Source organism: Oratosquilla oratoria, chromosome 24 (genome assembly GCF_046742065.1).
Source record: "Oratosquilla oratoria isolate Oo_2021 chromosome 24, ASM4674206v1, whole genome shotgun sequence".
NCBI lineage: Eukaryota > Metazoa > Arthropoda > Malacostraca > Stomatopoda > Squillidae > Oratosquilla > Oratosquilla oratoria.
Window position 1 is genome coordinate 47,184,216 of NC_134800.1, and position 24,293 is coordinate 47,208,508.

Here is a 24,293-nt window from a genome sequence, read left to right on the forward strand (position 1 = left end):
TCTCCATCCTTTCATCATAGTATCATCTATATACAGCCATTCTCCATCCTTTCATCATAGTATCATCTATATACAGCCATTCTCCATCCATCCTTCTCATTCTTGGTCATCCCCTCAAGTTCACTTCCTCCAAACCTTTTTTATTCATTTGTTCCATGTGTCAAACCATCAATATTCTTTCATCATCCCTATCTGACATCTTTTCGAGCCAAGCTCTCCTTATTTCTCTATCCAACCTTGTGACCCCTACCATACTTGTCACATTTAAACTTTTCCTCTCTTAAATTCTATTTCTGCTCCATTCAGTGCAGTTGGCAAAAACACCCCTTAATATAGTTTCCTCTTTACATCCATTCCTAAATATCTATTTCTCATAACACTTCTTAATCCCCCTAAGGCATTTACTTGCTTTTCAGTCAACAATTTACTTCCACCTCCATTCCTCCCTTTCCTGCCACATGTAACCCCAAACACCTAAAGCTATCCACTTTCAACAGCCTCTCTCCTCTAAGACTTACTTCTAACTCACTGTCATCCTCTCTCCTTATATATCTCATCACCTTACCTTTACCCACATTTACCTTCAACTTTCTTCTATCACATACCTTCCTAAATTCCACCACTAACTTCCTTAATGCCACAAGCAGTGTTGTCAGCAAACAAATGGCTCACCTCCCACTTTTCTCCACCTCCAGTCCTATCCAATACACTTGCACCACCCCACCCATGTACACATTAAACAGCCATGGTGACATGATATCTATCAGTCCCACCTTTACCTCAAACCACTCACTCTTTCCATTTCCAATTCTAAGACAGGGTCTACTGCTCTTGCAAAAAAATCTTTGACTGCCCCAAACAGCTTTCCCTCCATATATCTGCAAAACCTCCCACAGCGCCTTTCTACCACATCATAATCTTTTTCAAATCCATAAAGCCCACAAAACATCTTTACTTTTTCCTAAAATTTTCTCACATATCTGAATTACCACAAAATTTTGATCCATGTAATATGTACACATACATAAAATATGTATACCAAGAGCTTTTTCCCCCTTATATGGGAGTTAGCCAAAGTCAAAGGCACATACCTACTCCCCATATGTTCACTCCCTCCACCTCTGTTTTCCACATCTTTTACTTATCTTTATTCTTTCCACATGTCCAAAGCATCCCAATAATCTTTCATCAGCCATATCTGCCATTTTCTTTTCCATTTCCGCTCTTCTCCACATTTCTTGCATATTTCATCTCAAACACATTCAAACTCTTCCTCTCTCTAATTCCAAGTCTTTGCTCCATACAAGACTGTCAGTACAATCACCCCTTAATATAATTTACTCTTTTCATCCATTCCCAGTTGCCCATTTCTCATAACAATTTAATCCCCCCACCCCAAGGCATTTCCTTGCTTCTCCCAATCTGCAATTTACCTCCACTCCTCCCTTTCCTGCCATGTGATGCAAAATTACTTAAGAAGGTAAAAACGGAAGAGGACTGCAACTCATTGCAACAAGATCTGGACACAATATGGAATTGGACTCAAAAGTGGGAAGTAAAATTCAATATTAAGAAATGCAGTATAATGGAATTTGGAAAGAGTAGAAATAGAATATCAAAAGATTACAGAATTGGGGAAGAAAAAATAAAAAAACAAACTATGAAAAAGATCTTGGAGTGATGATTTGAAAAGACATGAAACCAGATAAGCATATAAATAAGATGTTCGGAGAAACCTATAACTTATTGTGAGCAATCAAAGTGGCATTTACTTATATGGACGAAGAAATGATAAGGAAAATACTAACTACACTAATAAGACCAAAACTTGAATACGCAGCATCACTTTGGATGCCCAGTTTCAAAAAGAATATTAAGAAACTAGAAAGATTACAAAGAGCGACAACCAAACTAGCACCAACACTCGCTGAACTAACATATGAGCAAAGACTATCCAAATTGAACCTACCAACTCTGGAACAAAGAAGAGAAAGAGGAGATTTGCTATCTACAGAATAATGAAAGGAATGGAAGTTTTAGACAGGAACGACCTATTAGTGTGGGAAAATGGTCAAACAAGAGGACACGGAAAAAAATTGAAAAAGGATAGTTATAGAAAAAACTTAAAAAGGAACAGTTTCCCACACAGAGCGATAAATACACGGAACAAATTAGACAACAAAACAGTATGTGCTAACACTATGCAAGACTTTAAGATAAAACTTGATGCAGAGATACAAAGACGGATCACCACGAGCATAGCTCCCATCCCATATATTACAACTAGGTAAATACTTCCAACGCACTGCCATCTTCTACCTTTGTACATCTCATCCCCTTATTTTTACCCACATTTACCTTCAACTTTCTCCTATTACACACCTTCCCAAACTGTCACAAACTCCCTATACCTTCCTCTGATTTTGCCACAAGCACAGAATAATTTTATCAATTCAGTGATATATATTAAATCAAATAAATTTGAATAATTTTACGATTTCAAATTATTTTCTTTAAATTCAACTCATAATTGACCCCAGCCATGGTAGGACTATTCATGCATACACATACCAAAGGCCTTTCCCCCCTTACAATGGAGATAGCCAAAAAATAAGGCATAAAATCCACTCCCATTTATTCCATCCCCACATACACCACTCCCCTCCTTCCCTCTTATCTTGGTTCCTACTGGATGACAGGTCATCCCTGCATATGCATCTCACCCACTGCCCTGGATCAGAAGTAGTGTTGCAAGACACAGCACATCCACAGCAAGGCCACTTCATTAAATCAGTTATCACCCCCCCCACCCCTCCACCTCCTCATGCAGAAATGGAGAAGACGGAGAAATCTCTCCGGGGTGTGTCAATTTAAAAGTAAAGGACTATTCACACAACGATTAAATAAAACTCTGTGAGCTATTAATTTAATGTGCTTACAAATTGTATAAATTTCCAACCTAAAGTTCTCAATCAACAATCTTATGATTTTGTTAGCTAATAAATGTTTTCCAGCAATTGTCAAAATAGAGTGAAATATTCATCAATGATACTCTTTTGCTCTCTTTTCTTTTTTCTTTGTCTTTACTTTCTTTGGTAACAACATGGACCCTAACTCTACAGTTACATTCAGGGATTCTGCTTGGAATTTGTCCACATTCTCCTTCTTTTTCTTCTTTTTAGGAGGTTTATCGTCAGGAAATAAATCAACATCAGATGCACAGTCCTCCTGTTGTCTTTTCTTTTTCTTTTTCTTTTTCCCATTTGGCAATTCCTGTGACTCCAAAACTATGCTTGTGTCACTTTGCTTCTGCTTGTCTTTCTTTTTGGGAGACTCCATTTGATGTGAATCCCTTTTCATATCACTTTGCATATTTTCTTTTTTCTTCTTTTTGGATGATTTTATTTCCATCGAGTCTACGTCCAAATTCTGTTCTTTGATCCCGGAAATGACTGGTGTCTCTTCTGTGCTGTTGAGACTGTCTGTCTTTTTTTTCTTTTTCTTCTTTTTGGGTAAATCCCCTTCGAACATACCAACACCATCCACACAGCTTTCTTCCCTTTCTTTCCTGACTGGTGACTCTGATGCACTGTTTGTACTTATGGTTGCTTCCATCTCTTTACGCTTCTTTTTCTTTTTGGGAGATTTCTCCTTGCTGACACTCTCAACCCTTAATTCTTCATCTTTCTTCTCATTTTGAAAAGTAGACTCATTGCTGCCTGCATTCCCATTTAATTTTATCTTTTCTTTTGCTTTCTTCTTTTTCTTTTTAACCTCTGAAGACTGGGATTCATTAGTCTGTTCTATTTTCACTGCTCCTCCTAACCTCTTTGTAGTATCAGCTGAAAAAGATAACTAGTTAATTTAATGTATCATAAATGCCTCTCGTGTGCTTATGTTTAATAACAAATACTATCATCAGTTAATTGCAGTGAGAGAACTGGTGCACTGCAGCTCTTTTTTATAAGCTCAATATATCACAGTTTAAAATACATTACCCAACTTCTTCGCCATTTTCACATAAATCATTAATAAAGACTAATTCTTGACTTGACTGGCTACTTCCCTTATAAGGAGAAGAAGCCTATTGGTAGATATAATAACTTTTTTATATATTTCAATCACATCTTTACATTAACTGTTAATTGCTACCACTTTGCAAGACACAAGCGATATTAAACAAATTATCAGTTGCTGCCTTACTCTTGGCATCAACTCCTCCCAGATATAAGTCAACCCAAAGGCTTCATAAGGAGGTAGTGAGGAACCAGTTGGTTTTATTTCAGCCTGCTTTTGAATACCACCCACCTTATAAAGAGAAAGAATCCTTTTGGTAGATGTGGAGGGAGTGATCATGAGGGGGTGACCTAGAATGAGATGGATGGATGGGGTGAAAGGGGCATTGGGGAAGAGGAGAATGTCTGTTGAGGAAGGATGGGAGAGGACAAAGGCAGGGGTGAATGGAAAACGGTTGTATATGGATGATGTTGTGATGCATGAGGTGGAATGGATGGGGGGATGGGTGTGAGGTAGTACATACATACATATACCAAGGCATTTTCCCCCTTACAAGGGAGGTAGCCAAAAAGGAAAAGGCATAAAATCATTCCCACCCATTCCATCCCTGAATACACTCCACACACCTCCACCCTCCCTCTTATCTTAGCACCTCCTGGGTCAGAAGCAGTGTCGCAAGACACAGCAAGGCCGCTTCATTAAATCGGCGACCCCCCCTCTCCGTCCCCCCATTGCATAAAAGGAGAAGACGGGGAGAAATCCCTTTGGGCTGCATCAAATTTTGCTCACACACACTACCTCACCCCCCATCCCCCCGCCCATTCCACTTTATGCATCACAACATCATCCATATACAACCATTCTCCATTCACCCATCTTCTGTCCTCTCCCGTCCTTCCTCAACAGACATTCCCCTCTTCCCCAAAGTCCCCTTCATCCCATCCATCCACCTCATCCTAGGACGTCCCCTCATGTTCACTCCCTCCACATCTGCCTTCCATACCTCTTTTACTAGTCTTTCTTCACTCATTCTTTCCATGTGTCCAAACTATCCTAATACTCTTACATCAACCCTATCTCCCAACTCCCTTTCCACTCCTGTTCTCCTCCTCACCTCCTCATTTCTCACTCTATCTAGCTTAGTAACCCCAATCCCATCATACTTCTCAGACACCTTATCTCAAACACATTCAAACTCCTTCTCTCTTCCTCTCTTATGTTCCATGTTTCTGCCCCATACAGTGCTGTTGGCACAATCACTCCTTCATACAGTCTCCTCTTAGCATCCATTCCCAAATGTCTATTCCTCATTACACTCTTTAATCCACCAAGGCATTTACTCACTTCTCTCAATCTACATTCTACCTCCACCTTCACTCCATCTTTTCCTGCCACATCTGCACCCAAGTATCTAAAACTATCCACTTCCTCCAGTCACTCTCCCTTAATGCTCACTTCCAGACTACTGCCACTTTCACCACTTGTACATCTCATCACCTTACATTTGCCCACATTTATCTTTAGTTTTCTTCTATCACATACTCTCCCAAACTCTGCCACCAACTTCCTCAATCCCTCCTCCGATCCTGCCACAAGCGCAGTGTTGTCTGCAAACAACAGCTGGCTCACCTCCCACTTTTCTCCATTTTCTTTAACCATCTCCAATCCCTGACCCACTACCCTTGCATTTACCTCTTGCACTACCCCATCCATGTATAAGTTGAACAGCCAGGGCGACATAACGCATCCTTGACGAAGTCCCACCTTTACCTCAAACCACTCACTCTCTCCATTTCTAATCCTGACACAAGCTCTACTACTCTCGTAAAAACTCTTAACAGCTCCCAGAAGCTTTCCTCCTCTCCTGTATATCTGCATAACCTCCCACAGTGCTTTTCTGTCTACCCTATCATAAGGCTTTTCCAGATCCATAAAAGCCCAAAAAACATCCTTCCCCTTTCCTATAGCTTTCTCACATATCTGTCTTACCACAAAGATCTGATCTACACAACCTCTACCTGTCCTAAATCCACACTGTTCCTCACCAATTACTCCCTCTGTTCCTCTCCCAATCCTCTCAATCAAGATCCTCCCATAAGCCTTCCCAATTACACTTAACAAGCTAATCCCTCTGAAACTACTACATTCACACTTGTCCCCTTTTCCCTTGTAAAGTGGAACTATACAGGCACTCCTCCAGTCCTCCGGCACTCTACCCTCTCTCCAGCAAACATTAAATAACCTCACCAACCAGTCCACCATCACTGTACCTCCCTTTTTCAGACATTCTGCATGGCATCCATCCAGACCAGGTGCCTTACCTGCTTTCATCATCTTAACAACTGCCTTCACTTCATCCTTCCTTATTTCTCCTCCATTTTCCTCATTCATCACTCTCATTTTCTTAGCATTTCCCACTGCAGCTATCTTTCCCTCCCTATTCTCCTTCACATTTAGCAACTCCCTAAAATATTCTGCCCATCTTCCCCTTACTGCCTTCTCTTCCATTATCATCTCTCCATCTGCACCTTTTACCTTTTCTTCTCTACTTGATTCGCCTCCTCTTCCTCTCTTAATTTCTTTCCAAAACATCTTTTTATTACTTTCAAAATTTTCTGTCTTACTCTTACCCCATTTCACATCTGCTCTCCTCTTTGCCTCCTTTACCTTTTGCTTTACTTCTCTTTTCTTTTCTTTGTACCTCTCATATGACTCCCTTGTCCTATTTTGTAACCAATCTGTGAAAGCTCGCTTCTTCTCTTCTACAACCTTCTTTGTTTCCTCATCCCACCATTCACTACCCTTCCTTCTATTTCCTCCTGTCCTTCTTGTTCCACACACCATCCTTGCACACTTTATGACTCCCTCCTTGAACCATCCCCATTCCTCCTCCACACCTAGCTCTACTCTATCCTTCACTCCCACCCACTCCTCCTTCAGCTTCTTTTCGTACTCCTTCTCCTTTTTCTTTTCATTCAAAGAGTTCACTCTAAGAACCTCCCTACCTTTTGTCCCTTTCCTCTTTCTCCATTTATCCTCCACTCTCAACTTAACTTCCACCAAAAAATGATCTGATATTCCCCCACCCTCTCCCCTAAGCACATGTACATTCTTAACTCTTCCTATCATAGTCCTATTTACCACTACATAATCCATTAACGCTCTATCTACCACCCTTCCCTCCACCACCCTCTCCCATGTGTACTTATGCTTGACTTTCTTCCGAAACACTGTATTTGCTATCATCAACTCTCTTTCAAGACACATTTCCACCATCAACTCTCCACTACGATTCTTTCCTGGAACTCCACATTTCCCAACCACTCCATCAATTGGACCATTTCCTACCCTAGCATTAAGGTCTCCCAGTACTATTACATTGACATTTCTCCCTAAATCCTCTATGCACTCATTTAAATCTATCCGAAAGGCCTCCATTTCTTCTACACTCTTCTCACTGCCAGGCCCATATGAGGTAGTATGAGGGTGAGGTAGTATGTATGAGAAAAATTTGATGCAGCCCGAAGGGATTTCTTCCTGTCTTCTCCTTTTATGCATGAGGGGACAGAGAGGGGGGTCGCCGATTTAATGAAACAGCCTTGCTGTGGATGTGCTGTGTTTTGAGTCACTGCTTCTGACCCAGGGCAGAGGACAAGATGCAGGGATGACCTGTCATCCAAGAGGTGCCAAGATAAGAGGGTAGAGGGTGGAGGGGAGTGGAGTGTATTAAGGATGGAATAGGTGGTAATGGTTTTTATGCCTTTTTCATTTTGGCTACCTCCCTTGTAAGGGGGAAAAAGCCTTTGGTATAGGTATGTATATAGATAGATCACTAGATGGTTTCAAATACTACCTTAAGACCTTACCTCCCTCTTCTTAGACAGATGTTAAGACAAAGAGGGCTGCAAGATCTTGATATGGGATTCATAGAAGGTTGGGTGAACTTATACCTAAAGTGTATAAGTAAATAAAGTATGTAAAAAATAGAAGTCTTTAGACTTCAAAACAAACCTTCATACTGGAGAAATGGTCTGGTTTTCAGGTCAGAGGGTGGAGAATGAATGACACTTTTTAAGGCCTCAATATCAATTACAGGAACTCTTGATGAGGTATTCAAGCCCTTTTGCAATAAAATCTGACCCTTCAGCTTCTCTTGGACTGAAATGAAAAGATATACATATACATTTATCAGCCATTACCTCCTCTACATGGTAAATGTGACTTCAAAGATGCCCTCTGATGAGTAGTGCAACATAATATATACTTACATTAATAATGCAATCCCTAAATTAAATAAATAGTGTATTGATATATATATAAAAAAAACTAACATAGAATGAAAATGTGGAACATTCAAGACAGCTTCAACAGTACTGAAGAATGAGTGAATTATGCCAAAAATGTAATATCTTTTATCGCTAAATTCACTGGCTACCTCCCTTGTAAGGGGGAAAAAGCCTTTGCTATGTGTATGTACTATATTCATATACCATTAACTACAGTAAAAAAAAAATACATTGTTTTAGATAAAAGTACAAAGATATTTCTAAATCCACTTCAATTAAAATCAATATACGCCAATAAAAGACTATACTGTACATATATACTGCCCACCAAAAGACCTTTTCCCTCTTCGTGGGGTTGGCCAAAACAAACCATACACCCACTCTACAGTCATCCCACAACTACCCAAAAAAAACAGCCATTGTCTCCCATTTTAGTACCTACTGGATGAAGGGCCATCCTTGTCCCCAATCACATTACTCAGGTAAGAGGCAATGCAGCAAGATGCAGCACTTCTACAACAGGGCCCAACAGCCTGAGCTTGTCTACCTCCACCTCTTTACAGGGTCATGACTACTAACCCCCATTGCACAAGTCAGGTTGTCATGATGTGCCTGCATGCCATAACTGCCTTGTCTGCATTTTCATACAGACTGGGGAGGGAATGAGAGGGAAGAAAGAAGGTACTAGAGCAGGTATGGCTATAGTAGGTTGGGCTGTGGTAAGAGAGGGTGGTAATTTTTCAACACATATATCTCATGATGGAATCTATTTAAGGTACCTTCACAGTTAATGAAATGATCCGTTTTCTGAGTATAAATGGGTTCCACTACCTTAGAGTTTTTAAAGTTATCACTTACACTCATGATGCAGTTGGTGCAACCCAAGGAAAAATATCATCACCAGAACAGAAATGTAATATCATGAACAAGCTATCTATCTACATACTGAGGGGTTTTCCCCCTTAAAAGGGAGGTAGCCAAGTCAAAGGCATTCATCCACTCCCATCCACCACCCTTTCCTCCCTCTCATCTTAGCTCCTCATGGATGATGGGTCATCCCTGTATCCTGCTCACTGCTTTGGGTCAGAAACAATGTTGCAAGACAATGAAAAAGCATACATACATACATTTAATTTGATAGAAACACTAACAGCAGAAAGATAACCAACCTAACATGGATTTAAGGAGGGCCACTCCACCAGCATACTTCTTACAAATATCACACTATTGAATGATGTAAGGATTTAATAAAGCATCAACAAAAAGAAATGGCTTGGTAACTAGACATAAACAAGTCATAAGATAAAGTTTCTAGACATACACTATCAAAAAATCATAAAGACAGACATCTACAACAATGACAAGACATGGTTAACAAACATTTCAGGGTAGAGAATGAGAGTGGTTTGAGATGAAGGTTGGGCTGCAACTGGGATGTGCAATATCACCATGGTTGTTCAACATGTACATGTATTGAGTGGTACATACATATACCAAATGCCCCCCCCCCCCCAAAAAAAAAAAAAAAAAAAAAGAAGGCATAAAATCCACTCCCATCCATTCCATCCCCTACATACTCCACTCACATTCACCCCACTCCTTCCCTCTTATCTTGGCTCCTGGATGATGGGTTATCCCTACATCTCGCCCTGCCCTGGGTTAGAAGCAGTGTCACAAGACACAGCACATCCACAGCAAGGCCACTCCATTAAATCAGTGACCCCCCCTCTCACAGAAAAAGAGGTGGGGAGAAATCCCTTCTGGCTGTGTCAAATTATTTTTCAAACATACTCCCTCATCCCCCATCCCCCACCCACTCCCTTTCATGCATTACAGCATCATTCACACACAACCACTCACCCCCATCTTCCATCCTTTCTTGTCCTTCCTCAACAGACACTCCCCTACTTCCCAATGGCCCCCTTACCCTATCCAGTCATCTCATCTTTGGTCACCCCCTCATATTCACTTCTTCCACCTCTGCCTTCCACACCTCTTGTACTAATCTTTCTTCACTTATTCTTTCGATGTATCCAAACCATCCCAATACTCTTTCATCAACCCTATCTCCCAACTCCTTTTCCAGGTCCTGGAGCTGCAGCGTCTACGTCATGGGACCACCCCCCAACCCCAAGAGTTGGGGGCCAAACGGCAGCAACCACCCCTGGCCACCGGCTCTACGCAGGTGGCACCAATCCCCAAGAGGAGCTACGTCTACCTTGGGGAGTACCACAATCCTTTTTCCCAACATGCAATATTACGTTTTTTCTGCACCGAGGGGTGATTTTCCGGCGATCACCCCTCTTCTTCTACTTTTAGCTGGAGATGTAGAGAGCAATCCTGGGCCCACCACAAAATACACATGCCCAACATGCTCTAAACCCATTACTTCGAGCAGACAGACAAAGGGCTCAGTTCAGTGCAATATGTGCAAAAACTGGGCCCACCTCACTTGTACAACACTTGCTGACACAAACCAATACACAAACACTTGGACATGTTCTACCTGCCCTCCAGTAACCCCACTCCCACCTCCCCAACCACACCCAGCACCCTTACCCACTCCCAATTTCCCTTTGCCCTTACCCCTGATCAGTACTCCCCTTCCTTTGTCCCCGATCTCTCCTTTCCCCACCTCTGACCCAGATCCTACACCTTCCCCACTACCACCCCAACCTCAACCCCAAACGGCAACATACAACACATACAAAACACACGACATCAACATATTACAACACAACATTGACAGTATTAACACGAAAAACATGAACTTGAACACTTTCTTAAACAACACAACATACACATTGCGATTTTACAAGAAACAAAACTAAGACACTCACACAAAACACCATCATTTCATAATTACACCACCATCAGACAAGACCGGACTGACGGCTATGGCGGTGGACTCATCACCCTGATCCACCACTCCATCTGTTTTGTGGACACAAGTGCCACAACCAAAATTCTCCTCCCTACCACAGATAACACAACAGAAATCCAATCCATTCGAATCCGCACAGGCAACAAATCAACACTGACAATAGTTAACATGTACATTCCCCCCCAATCATCCCCCACAGTTCCAGACACCTTCAGGCCTCATTTTAGCCAACTAGCCTCAATCCCCAACCTGATCATGGGTGGAGACTTCAACGCCAAGTCGTCTGCCTGGTATGTCGACAACCCTGACACAGACAGAGGGCTTGATATACAGACTCAGTTTGACTCATTGACTATCATGAACAACACACATAATCATACACATATCCCACACCAAGCCCTCTACACTCCCTCCTCTCCTGATATCACCTTTTGCTCCCCCTGCCTAACCCCAACAACATCATGGAGAGTGGTCGGAACCCTTGGCTCTGACCACCTTCCAATCATCATCACCAAAACAAGATGCACCCCAATTGGCCACAGACACACTTACACCAATTACAAGAGAGCTAACTGGGAAGCTTTTATTGAAGAGACAGAACAACATTTTGAAACACTTAACAGTACACCAATCACAAACATAAACAATGCTGTGCACACTTTTAATACAATCATACAAAATGCAGACAAGAGATACATCCCTAGAGGCAACAGAAAATCACACAACCCCAACTTCACACCAGAAATCCAAAGCCTCATCAGACAACGTGACACACTTAAACACGGTACCCCCACACCTATCCCTCAAAACATAGCAGACCAAATACAAACACTAAACACTGTGATTGCCAATAAAATACATGAACAAAAAACACAAAATTGGCAAAACTTTATCAATACACTTGATCTCAAAACAAACACCAGCAAATTGTACAAAACACTCAACAGCATTACACTTTCCAACAGTAACACTACACGCTCTCACGCAGCAATAATCACAACAACAGATAATCTACCCTCAAACAGACAACAAGCAAACGCACTCATACGTCATTTTGCACAGAAAAGCCATCTCACTTCTCACCCTGACGACCGACGCACCATTCGACGTAAGAAAGACTTTCCCACAGACTCAGACTATATACCCTTCATAGACAGTCAGACAAAACTCATAATACATAGTCTCAAGCACTCATCTGCCTGTGGCCCTGATAACATAAGCAACATCCACCTAAAACACATTGGACCACAAGGTATACATGCACTCACAAACATTGCAAACTACAGCTATTCACACAACACTATACCTGACATCTGGAAGCATGGTAAAATAATCACCATTCCAAAACCGAACAAAGACCCAACAATCCCAACATCGCACCGTCCAATCACACTTCTCTGCACCCCCTCTAAAGTCATTGAACGCCTAATACTTAAACTTGTCACACCACATATTCCCCTTGCTGACTCACAACACGGTTTTAGGCCACTACACTCCACAAACACTCTTCTGACAAACCTCACACAAAGAATTTTAGATGGCATCAATTCAGATAGGCCCCACCAAAGAACACTTCTTATAACATTAGACATTAGTAAAGCTTTTGATGCTATCCCCCGCCACAACCTAACAAATAAAATATATAACACAGACATGCACAATAACACCAAAAGATGGCTGGCCAATTATCTGGCAGGTAGGAATGCTTACGTGTCATATAATGGCCAATCATCGCACATCAGAAACATTAAGAACAAAGTACCACAGGGCTCGGTTCTATCCCCCACACTATTTAATCTATACATGCATGACTTACCCACGCCAGACACCTCAGAAATACAAATCTCTTCCTACGCAGATGACATAACAATCACATGCACACATCGTAACACAGACAAAGCTGCAGAAATAATCCAGCCATACCTTGACACACTCAACACATGGTTCATCACAAACAGACTCAAAATAGCTCCAACCAAATCTACAGCAACACTTCTCACCAACTGGACAAAAGAACACAAATACATACCTCATCTCTACATCAACAACACTCTAATACCACACACAAACACACCGAAAATTCTTGGTGTAACATACGATACATCCATGTCTTTCAAACAACACATCACAAACATAAAAAACAAATGTACACCCAGACTTAACGCACTTAATTCAATCACTGGAACAACATTTGGACAAAACAAAGAAACTAATATAACAATATACAAACAATGCATACGCTCAGTGTTGAATTATGAGAGTCCTGCATGGGCTCCTAATCTCAGTGAGACACACCACAACACCCTTCAAATCATACAAAACAAAGCCCTAAAAACAATTACAGGCTGCACAAATACAACACCTACAGACCATTTACACCATGAAACATAAGTCCTCAAAGTCAAGGACCACCTCGACATGAGAGGCACACAAACACTTGCCGCAGCCACCACAAACACATTACACCCGCTACACTACATAGCAGAACACCCACACACACCAAGAAACATTAAAACAACACCCAAAGACCTTTATCACGCACAGATACTCTCTTCTCTTCCTCCACAACCACCAAATACCAGCCTCCGGAAACATATTCATAATCATATCACTCACCGCTCCATTAACACACTGAAAGACAACACACTGCTGCATACCAGACCCCCTGATATCCACCCTTCTGAATCCTCTCTCCCACGAAAGGACAGAGTCCACTTGGCCAGACTGCGGTGCGGTCACCACCCAGCACTTCTAAGCTACCAGAAGAGGCTGGATGACCGCATTGTGAACAGCTGCCCAGGATGTAACACTTCACCCCATACCATACAACACATAATGGAAGACTGCATTATACACAATCATGCACGCAAACAACACAACATACGCTCTATAAAGGATTTGTGGGAAAACCCAGTTTCGGCTATGGCATTCCTTGGGGAGACGGGACTGCTCGGACAGACAGTCTAGGGAACGACAACAACAACAACAACAACAACAACAACTCCCTTACCATCCCCATTTTACTCCTCACCTCATCGTTTTTCATTCTATCCAGCCTAGTAACCCCTATCATACTTCTCAGTCACTTCATCTCAAATACATTAAAACTCCTCCACTCTTCCTCTCTTATGTTCCATGTTTCTGTCCCATACAGTGCTGTCATCACAATCACTCCTTCATACAATCTCCTCTTAGCATCCATCCCGAAATGTCTATTTTTCGTTGCACTTTTTAATCCCGCAAAGCATTTACTTGCTTCTTTCAATATACAATCAACCTCCACCTCCACTCCATTTCCTGTCACATTCGCACCCAAATATCTAAAACTATCCACTTCCTCCAGTCTCTCTCTCTTTATACTCACTTCCAGTCTGCTGCCACTTTCTCCCCTTGTACATCTCATCACCTTACTTTTATCCATGTTTATCTTCAGCTTCCTTCTTTAGCACACCTTCCCAAACTTTGTCACTAACTTCCTCAATCTGTCCTCTGATCCTGCCACAAATGCAGTGTCGTCAGCAAACAATAACTGGCTTACCTCCCACTTTTCTCCAGTTCCCTTAACCATCTCCAATCCCTGATCCTTTACCCCTGTGTTCACCTCTCACACTATCCCCTCCATGTACAAATTGAACAGGCAAGGTGATAATTATACATACATACATATATCAAAGGCTTTTTCTCCATTACAAGGGAGGTAGCCAAAAAACAAAGGCATAAAATCCATTCCCATCCATTCCATCCCCACATACTCCACTCCCATTCATCCCGTTCCTCCTTCTTATCTTGGCTCCTCCTGAATTGAGTGGTATAAGTGGTAAACATATGGGTGATGGGCAGGAGTTTAGAGTGAGTGAAAGTGGGAGTAAGTGAACAACGCCAAATTTACCTACTTGTGGGTCCTAGGCCAAACTCATCAGTGGATTCCCAAATATATAAAAATATGCCATGTTTCAGTATCCATTATATACATTCACTGAAAAGATGCTTATTGCACTTTAATACAATGTCTCCCTAATTTCACTCATTTTTGGTGAGTGTCCTCTTTATCATTCTTGCTTGACAAATTAGTTTCTGTGGACCCCCAGTTATCCATGGACCCTAAGGCCTACTATGCCTATTACGCCATGTCCACACAGTCGAGCACTGTCCATTGGGCACAATGAGTTTGCCTGTCTATGGGCACCTTTAGTGGGCAAACCATCAAACTGCCCATTCCCAGTGCTATTTGAAGGTAGTGGGAGGAATTTGATGTCACAGCCAAACATACAAGGTGAGGTACAGGCAGGCCCACTCAGTACTGAGTTCGTAGGACATGATGTCCACACCAAGTGCATACGGGTCTTGACAAGACTCAGTAACATTAATTGACCTGTACAGACCACACGAATGTTCATGGAATGTAAGTTGTGATACCAGGTGATTGCACTGTACTAGACACTCGCTCACAACCCCTGCTTATGGCTAACTAACCACCATAGTCAGCTGTGTGGACACCATCGCAGGCAGTCTGGAGATTTTGCCTGGTTAGGGCACAGCCTGCTGGGCACAGCTCACCCATGTGGACATGGTATTAGAAAATCCGGTCCTGGTAATGAACTAAGTATAGTTTGCAGATGACACTGTGCTAGTAGTAGAGTTGGAGGAGGTACTCCAGCAGTTAAGAGGTAGACTTTGGGAGGATATGTGAGGAGGAAGTTGAAAGTAAATGTAAACAAGTCAGATAAATACACAATGAGTGTCTACGTATACATTAGAACTACACATCTCTGAAAGTGATTGTCTGAACTGGCAACCCTACACATGCATACTCTTACAATAATGATTACTCTCACTTACTGTGGTGAAGTGTGCCGTTATCTTTTGGTAAAAATAAAGATGGCTGGAACTTTCCACAGTTGTAAAAGACTGCTTCATACATTTCAGAATTTACTTCAATTTTTTTTATTTGACTCTCTTCTTCATCCTTAATATCCACATCAATCAAATGCATGGGGTCAACCTGTGGTGTTAAAACTATTTTAGTTTATATTTATAATTTCATGAGAAAAACAATTCTCCAAATGATCTTCGAACCTGATTTGATTTTGTCATAAACTCCCCCCTATCAGGAGGCTAGGATGGTACCCCTTACAAAGCACTGTGTAGCATGGAATTTCATGAATCCTTGGCCCAACTCTCTGGTGGCAGGGTTCAAACTGCCATCACCTTGATCTCCGCCACAGGTAGCGATGCTTTAACACACTTGGCCAGCAAGATGCTCCAACCCACTTGGCCAGCAAGTATCCTACAACAGTTTTAGCTTACTAATCCTATGTGAAAAAGCAATTCTCCATATTAAGCTTCAAACCTATGCACCAGAAAACAGGAAAATAACTTGAATGAAAATTAGTTGCAATGAAGAAATGGGGAAGTATATGATAGGTACAGAATAATGGTGAAAACAAAATGTAAAGTGAAAGAGGCCAAGAGGCTAACAGATTGTGGTAGGGTGGGTGTTTAACATAGAAATTTTATAGAAAGTGCTATGGAGATATGTGGTGGTAGAAAGAAGCCTGAGTGGAAAGATGTTAAATATATGTGTACTGGAAGGGAAATGGTGATAGTAAACAGTGGGAGATACTAGGAAAATGAATGTGACAGGAGAGGGGAATGGTAGGCTATAGGAAAACTGAAAATACAAATACCACTGAAAGCAATGAAAGCTGGTAAAGTTCCTGGATTAGATGTGTGTCATGTGAAGTCCCTGACAAAGGGAGGAGCAGTTATAGTGGATTCGCTTGTGAGATTGTTTCATGTGTGCTTAAGGGAAGGAAGTATGCTCTACCATTCTCCACTCCTATCACTTTCATTTTCTTGCCATTTCCCACTGCCACAATGAAACCCTCCCTTACCTCTCCTATATTCAACACATCCCTGAAATACTCTACCCACTTTTCTCTTACAGCCTACCTTTCCATTAACATTTGTCTGCACCATTTACCTTCTCCTGACTCACTCCCACCCTCATTCTTTTCACTTCCTTCTAATACATCTTGTTAAATGGTTCTTCAATTCAATTCTTTAGGTCTTACCATTCCAAGTGGCATCCGTATAAGGTACAGCTCCTTGTTCCCTGTCAAGTCTTCTGTTGTAAGGGGTCCATTTTCTTTAACAATATCCCATTCATCAGGATTGTCTACCAATCCCTCTAACACCTGAAACACAAAATAAATAAGACAAAAGAAATAATATTCTGTAACCACTACATTTCTAATAACCCATCATCCAGGAGGAGCCAAGAAAAGAGGGAGGGAGAGGTGGTGCATGGGAGTGGAGTATGTGGTGATGAAATGGGTGGGAATGGATTTATGCCTTTGACTTTGGCTATGTCCCTTGTAAGGAAAAAAAAAAAAAACCTTGATATATGTATGCATGTACATTTCTAAGAAACTAAATTATATCATATATCAAATGTACTACAACTGATCACAATCAATCATTGTGCTGGTTCCCTCATGCAGAAGAACCACAAAGAAAGTCAGCCATGGCCACTAAATTTGGTCATAGGTCACACAATGAAAATAATCTGTAGTTTTCTGGAATAAATGCAGGACAGTGTAAAACATGCTCTGGTGACTGCATCCTTGATGTCTGTTGCCAGGTCAAATCTGATCTGGTATTGCTATAATACTTGGAGATGATTTGGAAGCAGGTATGATGGAGTCATTCTTGATGATCTTCGGGGTGATACAAGACTCATTCCAATAATCGTTTATTTTGTATCACCTCTCTCCCCACAACAGTCAAGGTGTAATTTCTGAGTCAAACCTACCCTAACCTATCCAGATGAAAAGCATAGCAAGGTCTAGTACGCAATCAACCTGGAGGTCATTAGCATAGTCAGGGGTCTAGACCAAGGTCAGATCAAAGAGGGAGGTATGAGATTTCCAGATGAGGTCATATACAAGCAAGCAAGGCCCTGAGGTTAAAAGCAAGGTTGGCAGTCCACATGAAATGTACAGTAACCTAACCAGTGTAAGTTTATTTACTTATAAGTGATAAGGGAGAATACTACATACATATACCAAGGCTTTTCCCCACAGGGGGTAGCCAAAAAGAAAAAGGCATAGAAACCACTCCCACCCATTCCATTCCCTACATACTCCACACTCCTCCCTTCCTCTCATCTTGGCACCTCCTGGATGACAGGTCATCCCTGCATCCTGTCCACTGCCCTGGGTCAGAAGCAGTGTCACAAGACACAGCACATCCACAGCAAGGCTGCTTCATTAATTCAGCAACCCCAACCCTCTGTCCCCTCATGAAGAAAAGGAGAAGACGGGAAGAAATCCCTTCGGGCTGTGTCAAATTATTTCATATATATACTTCCTCACCCCCCCATCCCCCACCCACTCCCCCTCATGCATCACAGCATCGTCTATACACAACCATTCTCCATTCACTCCTGTCTTCTGTCCTCTCCCATCCTTCCTCAACAGACATTCCTCTCTTTCATAATGCCCCTTTTACCCCATCCATCCATCTCATCCTAGGATGCCTCCTCATATTCACTCCTTCTACCTCTGCCTTCCACCTCTTTTACTAATCTTTCTTCACTCATTTTTTCTATGTGTCCAAACCATTCTAATACACTTTCATCAACCCTATCTCCCAACTCCCTTTCCTCCCCTGTTCTCCTTCTCACCTCCTCATTTCTCACTCTATCTACCCTAGTAACCCCTATCATACTTCTCAGACATTTCATCTCAAACACATTCAAACTCCTCTCTTATGTTCCATGTTTCTGCCCCGTACAGTGCTGTCGGCACACTCACTCCTTCATATAACCTCCTCTTAGCATCCATCCCCAGATTTCTATTTCTCATTACACTTTTTAATCCACCAAGGCATTTACTCTCTTCTCTCAACCTAAATTCTACCACTACTCCTCCCTTTCCTGCCACATTCACACCCAAGTATCTAAAACTATCCACTTCCTCCAGTCTCCCTTAATGCTCACTTCCAACCTTCTGTCACTCTCTCCCCTTGTACAACTCATCACCTTATTTTTGCCCACATGTATCTTCAGCTTCCTTCTTTCACACACCTTCTCAAACTCTGTCACTAACTTCCTCAATCCCTCCTCTGATCCTGCTACAAGCGCAGTGTCGTCAGCAAACAACTGCCTTATTTCCCACTTTTCTCCATTTTCTTTAACCCCTGACCCACTACTCCTAAATGAATGATGGATATGTTGAAAAATGAGATCAGAAAAAAAAGGGCTTTGCATCATAATAAAAAATGAGGAAACAACCTAGATCTAAGTATAACAAAAAGGATATACTGGAGAAAAAAAAAAAAAATTGCACAGCAATAGTTAACTATGAAATTAAGATTGCCAGACAAACAAAATCCAACCCAAGAGGCTTCTTTCATTTCTACAGAACAAAAAATAAAAGGATAAGCCCAATTTAAACTGACGAAGATGTCTTGATAGATTCAGAGGAAAAAATGAGAAAGGTGATCAATAAATATTTACTTACAATATTTACAAAGGAGAGGTATATAGTACCTGACTGTGACCCCATCTTCAGTGAGGATGAGGGAAGTAGACCAACTAACACATTAACAAGGAAACAGTAGTAAAATGGACTGATAGACTTAACAACTTCGGTACAAGTCAAATTCTTGCACACAGCATCGGCTGCCATATGTATGATTCATCACATTACTCGCATTATAAACTATAAAGTCACTGGTGTATTACTCTTTCTCTCTTACTCTGAGTAATAATGATGATGATGATATGGCTTAACGTCAATAACTTCCCCCTATCAGAATGTTAGGATGGTGCCTCTTACAGAGGACTTTGTAGCGTGGAATTTAATGAGCCATGCCCTTGGTTTAACTTTGCTGGTGGCAGGATTTGAACTGCCATCCCCTTGACCTTCGACGCAAGTAACGACGCCCTAACCTGCTCAGCCAGCGAGCTTCCTGAGTAATAATAAACACAGAAAATATGATCAATCCAGTTCACAGAATCTGGTAGTAACTCATGTACAGCTACAAAAAATATATATATTAATCATGATGCCGACGATGACATCCTCGTGTACCCACTCATGCCTCATGACACCTGTGTAGGCATCATTGTACCAAAGTGAAAGCTACAAAATCCCTGGGTCCAGACAAAATTTTTACAAGAGTGCTTAGAGTGTAATTCGAAATCTGCAACCAGATAATAGAAGTATTTAGTAAGTTGATAGACATGAGATTCGTACCTATTTCTTAGGGGTAGGTAAATGTTGTTCCTGTTTTTTTATAGGATAATAAATCGTCTATGCACAACTACAGGCCAATCAGTTTGACGTTGGTTACTGGTAAATATGGTATTATTATTAATCATAGCTAATAGAATCTGAGATAACATCAAGAGACATAATTTGATTCATGACTCAGAGAATGGGTTCACAAAGGGTAGGGCATTTGTAACTAATCTTCTATCCTTTTACACAAATGTTTACCAGGCATCGGATAACAATGATAATTACGATGTTAACCTTGACTTCAGTAAAGCATTCAACAAGGTGCCCCACCAGAGACTACTAAGTAAAGTCCAAGTCCATGGCATACAAAGAAGTGTTTGAGTGGATTAGAACATGGACCTGTGACAGAAAACTGTAGTTCACCATTAACCTTTTCAATGCAAGTCAAACTCTTGTGGGCAGCATCAGCTGCCTGATGTATGATAATTCAATTTTGCACCACAGTACTCACATTATATAGTTACAGCTGTATTACTTGTTCTCTTTCACTCTGAATATTAATAACCACAGAAAAAATTATCAAATCAGTTCACAGAATAGGGGGTCCCTCCACTACAACTACAACATAAATATAATCAAGACACCAATGCCGGCATCCTCATATATCCATTCGAGCATCATGACGCCTACATAGGAGTCATCATATGGAAGGGATTAACAGTGTAAAATCCAAATGGGGGAGTGTTACTAATGGATATTCCCAGAGCCTGGTTTTGGGTCCTCCACTGTTAATTTTGTATATAAATGTCCTGGGAAATGGGATTATTAGTGATGCTTGAAAGTCTGCAGACAAACATTTAAATAGGGCATCAAATTAGGTCAGGACACCAAGATACTGCTGGAAGATCTAAACAAATTGTTTGCATGGTCAGTGAAATGACAAATGAACTTAAATATTTCAAAATGGAGTGTGTTAAACATAAATTTACACAACCCAGAAAGTAGATATAACTTAGAAAACACCTTTTTATAGAAAACTTGAATGTGAGAGAGACTTGGGAGTGGTAGCGAGTTCTGACCTCAAATCAGAAAATAGTGCATTTGTGCCTGGAATAGAGCTAACAGAGCATTAGGTTTTATTGCTACAGCAGTTACAAATAAAAGTGCAGAGGTAGTTAGCAAACTTTATTTAGTGTTAGACTCATCCTTGACTATGTTGTGCAGTTTTGGTCTCCGTCCTTTTGAATGGACATCAATTCACTATAATCAGTGCAGAGGAGAATGATCAAAATGATACAAGGGCTCAGGAGTACAGGATTACGCACCTTATTTTACACTCTCTGGAAAGACATAGAGTGCAAGGTGATCTAATAGAGGTGTTAAATGGATCAAGGGCTTCAACAAGGGTGATGCTGACAAGGTAATCATATAAAGAGAATAGGATAGGACTCACAGTAATGGATTTAAATTTGACAAATTCAGATTTAACCTCTTCCATTTCATGAAAAATTATGCTACTTTATTATACTGCAATTGTCCTTCTATTATACTGTCCCCCCATTCTTAAAACTGAATATTCATTTCCTTTTTCGCCAAACCCTGTGGTAGGGGAGAAAGAATACTGCCAATGAGTGTTCCCACTTGCGTCATAAAAGGTGACAATAAATAAATAATTAAATAATGATAATAATGGGACGGGGATAGGACTAGGCATGCTACTCTCTGTAGCCCAAAGGGGACATTCCTATTTAAAGAAAAAAAGAAAAGAAAGAAAGAAGAAAAGAAAAGAAAAGAAAGAAAAAAAGTCTGGGATGAATTTTTCAACCACAATCCTAAGGTTTGAGTCTTTTAATGTGGGTGGATGTGGTACAGATGAGAGTAAAAGGGAAGGGATTGGCAGTATGTTTCTGTGATGGATGTATTTGCACTGTGTGAAACTAAGTTGAAAGGGCGGGGCGAGTTTGAGTTTGGGAGTGTGCCAGGAGTGAAAAGAGGACAAGGGAGAGGAGTGGCTATACTAGTAAGTGAAGAGATACAGTTAGTGCAGACCTTTGTGCAAACCTATTGAGTATGTATAACGGTCCACATTTTTGGGACCCATGTGATATCTCATTCACAACAACCATATGGGAGAAAGTGACTAATTGGTAACCTTCAGCTATCCACCCATGCAATAGCCAAAGGAGACAAAGCCAGTCAGTGTGTGACTGTCCTTCAGTGGAAGTGTTTTTCTTTTTTCACGTCACCGAGTTTCTTTGTTTTTCCTCATAGTGTTCACTGAATTTGGGGTGTGCCGTGTCCTTTGCATGATGCCTGGAAATCGCACAGTGCATGAAAACATTGTGAAAGAGATTGAACTACACAAAGTGGGGAAGAATAATCGAGAAATAGCCAAGGCAACAGACGTGACTGAGTGTACTGTGTCCCAACTCCTAACAAAATGGCATGTGGGTGGAGGGGTTAATACCTTGCCCATCCACAATCATGCAAGGCCCTGAAGATTTCCCCAAAGGCGTTAAGGCTTGTAAAACATCAGTTGAACCTTAACCCTTCTATGACTGCAAAGGAATTGAAGGAAAATAACCTTCAATTCAGTGACGTCTCCTTCAGGGCAATTCAGGAAAATATTCAAAAGCGGTTAAATTACCCAAATGTGAAAGCACATGTGAAGCCCCTCATCACTGCAAAACAAAAGCACTGCTGTGCCCAATTTGCCAAGGATCATAAAGACTGGGACCTTGTTCAGTGGCAAAAGGTTCTTTGGACTAATGAAGCGATCTTTTGTATAAGTGAGAGCAAGGGAACAAAGGTGTGGAACTCTCTTTCCACGCTTGACGGTGACGAGGTTTAAGCATCCACCCTATCTTATGGTATGGGGCGTCCTTGGCTATAGTGGTTTGGGAAACCTTGTAATACTCCCCAAGGGCCAGGCTGTCAACTATGAGCACTATATTAACCTTCTGCAGAAAAAATTTGGTGAATGTTTCATGAAAACTGGGTGCGAGACCCTTCAGCAGGACAGCACCCCTTGCAATAACTCAAGGGCGGCCAGAAGGTGGATCAGTGATAGTGAAGTCAACTACATAGAGGATTGATCTGGTCAGTCATCCAATATTTCCCCCATAGAAAACTTTTGGGACATCACCCAGGCACACCTTCATCCAGAGGACACGACTACAATTCCTAAGCTTGAGATAACCATCCAGAAGATGTGGGAGGATATTCCTGATTCCCACTGTCAGGACTTGGCTGATTCTGTCCCCAAGAGACTCCAGCAGGTCATCCAGGCCAAGGGCTTCCCCATTGGTGAGTAGCATTGATGGCATGTTTAATTATTTTTTGTAATTTTTAAAATAATTATATCAAAATTTATTATGTATATTTCCTGAGTATGCAATACAATCCGCACTGACTGTAGCTAAGCATGTGGTGGAGTGGAAGGAGGTTTCTTCAAGGTTAATGTGGATGAAGGTGGAACTGTGAAGGGAGATGTGGATTTTTGTAAGTGCATATTGGCCTGGTAGTGAGAAGAGTGTAGAGCAAAGGTGGGGAACCTGCGGCCTTCCGAGCCATCAAGTGCGGCCTTCTGCGGCCTTTGATATACATATTATTTTTTTAAAACTCCTTAGACAAGAAAAGATAAATCGGCATCCGAAACCATGTTCTTGGAATCTTGGTCATGACTTCAGCAATCGTCATTGTTTTGCGAAAGTGAAAACCGTCGATATTTGACTATTTCTGCACTAATTTGGAGCATTAGGTAATGTTAAATAATAGTACTAATTACAGAAAAAAATCATAACGAATCTAGATGTTATTGTTATTCAGTCTCAGATCGGAGTGACAATTGCCGAAGTC

General features: G+C 41.3%; 1 protein-coding gene across 1 annotated transcript in view; it reads right to left on the reverse strand.

Moving 5' to 3' along the window:
• Nucleotides 1-2,899: 2,899 nt before the first annotated feature.
• The window catches only part of LOC143038614 (uncharacterized), a 29,807-nt gene continuing 8,413 nt past the window's right edge, over nt 2,900-24,293 (reverse strand). The window contains exons 2-5 of the mRNA XM_076208066.1: nt 17,262-17,384; nt 16,027-16,189; nt 8,029-8,175; nt 2,900-3,842 (exon numbers count right to left, since the gene is read on the reverse strand). Coding sequence (XP_076064181.1) covers nt 3,043-3,842; nt 8,029-8,175; nt 16,027-16,189; nt 17,262-17,384 — 1,233 coding nt within the window. The 3' untranslated portion in view covers nt 2,900-3,042. The remainder of the gene's footprint in view (nt 3,843-8,028; nt 8,176-16,026; nt 16,190-17,261; nt 17,385-24,293) is intronic.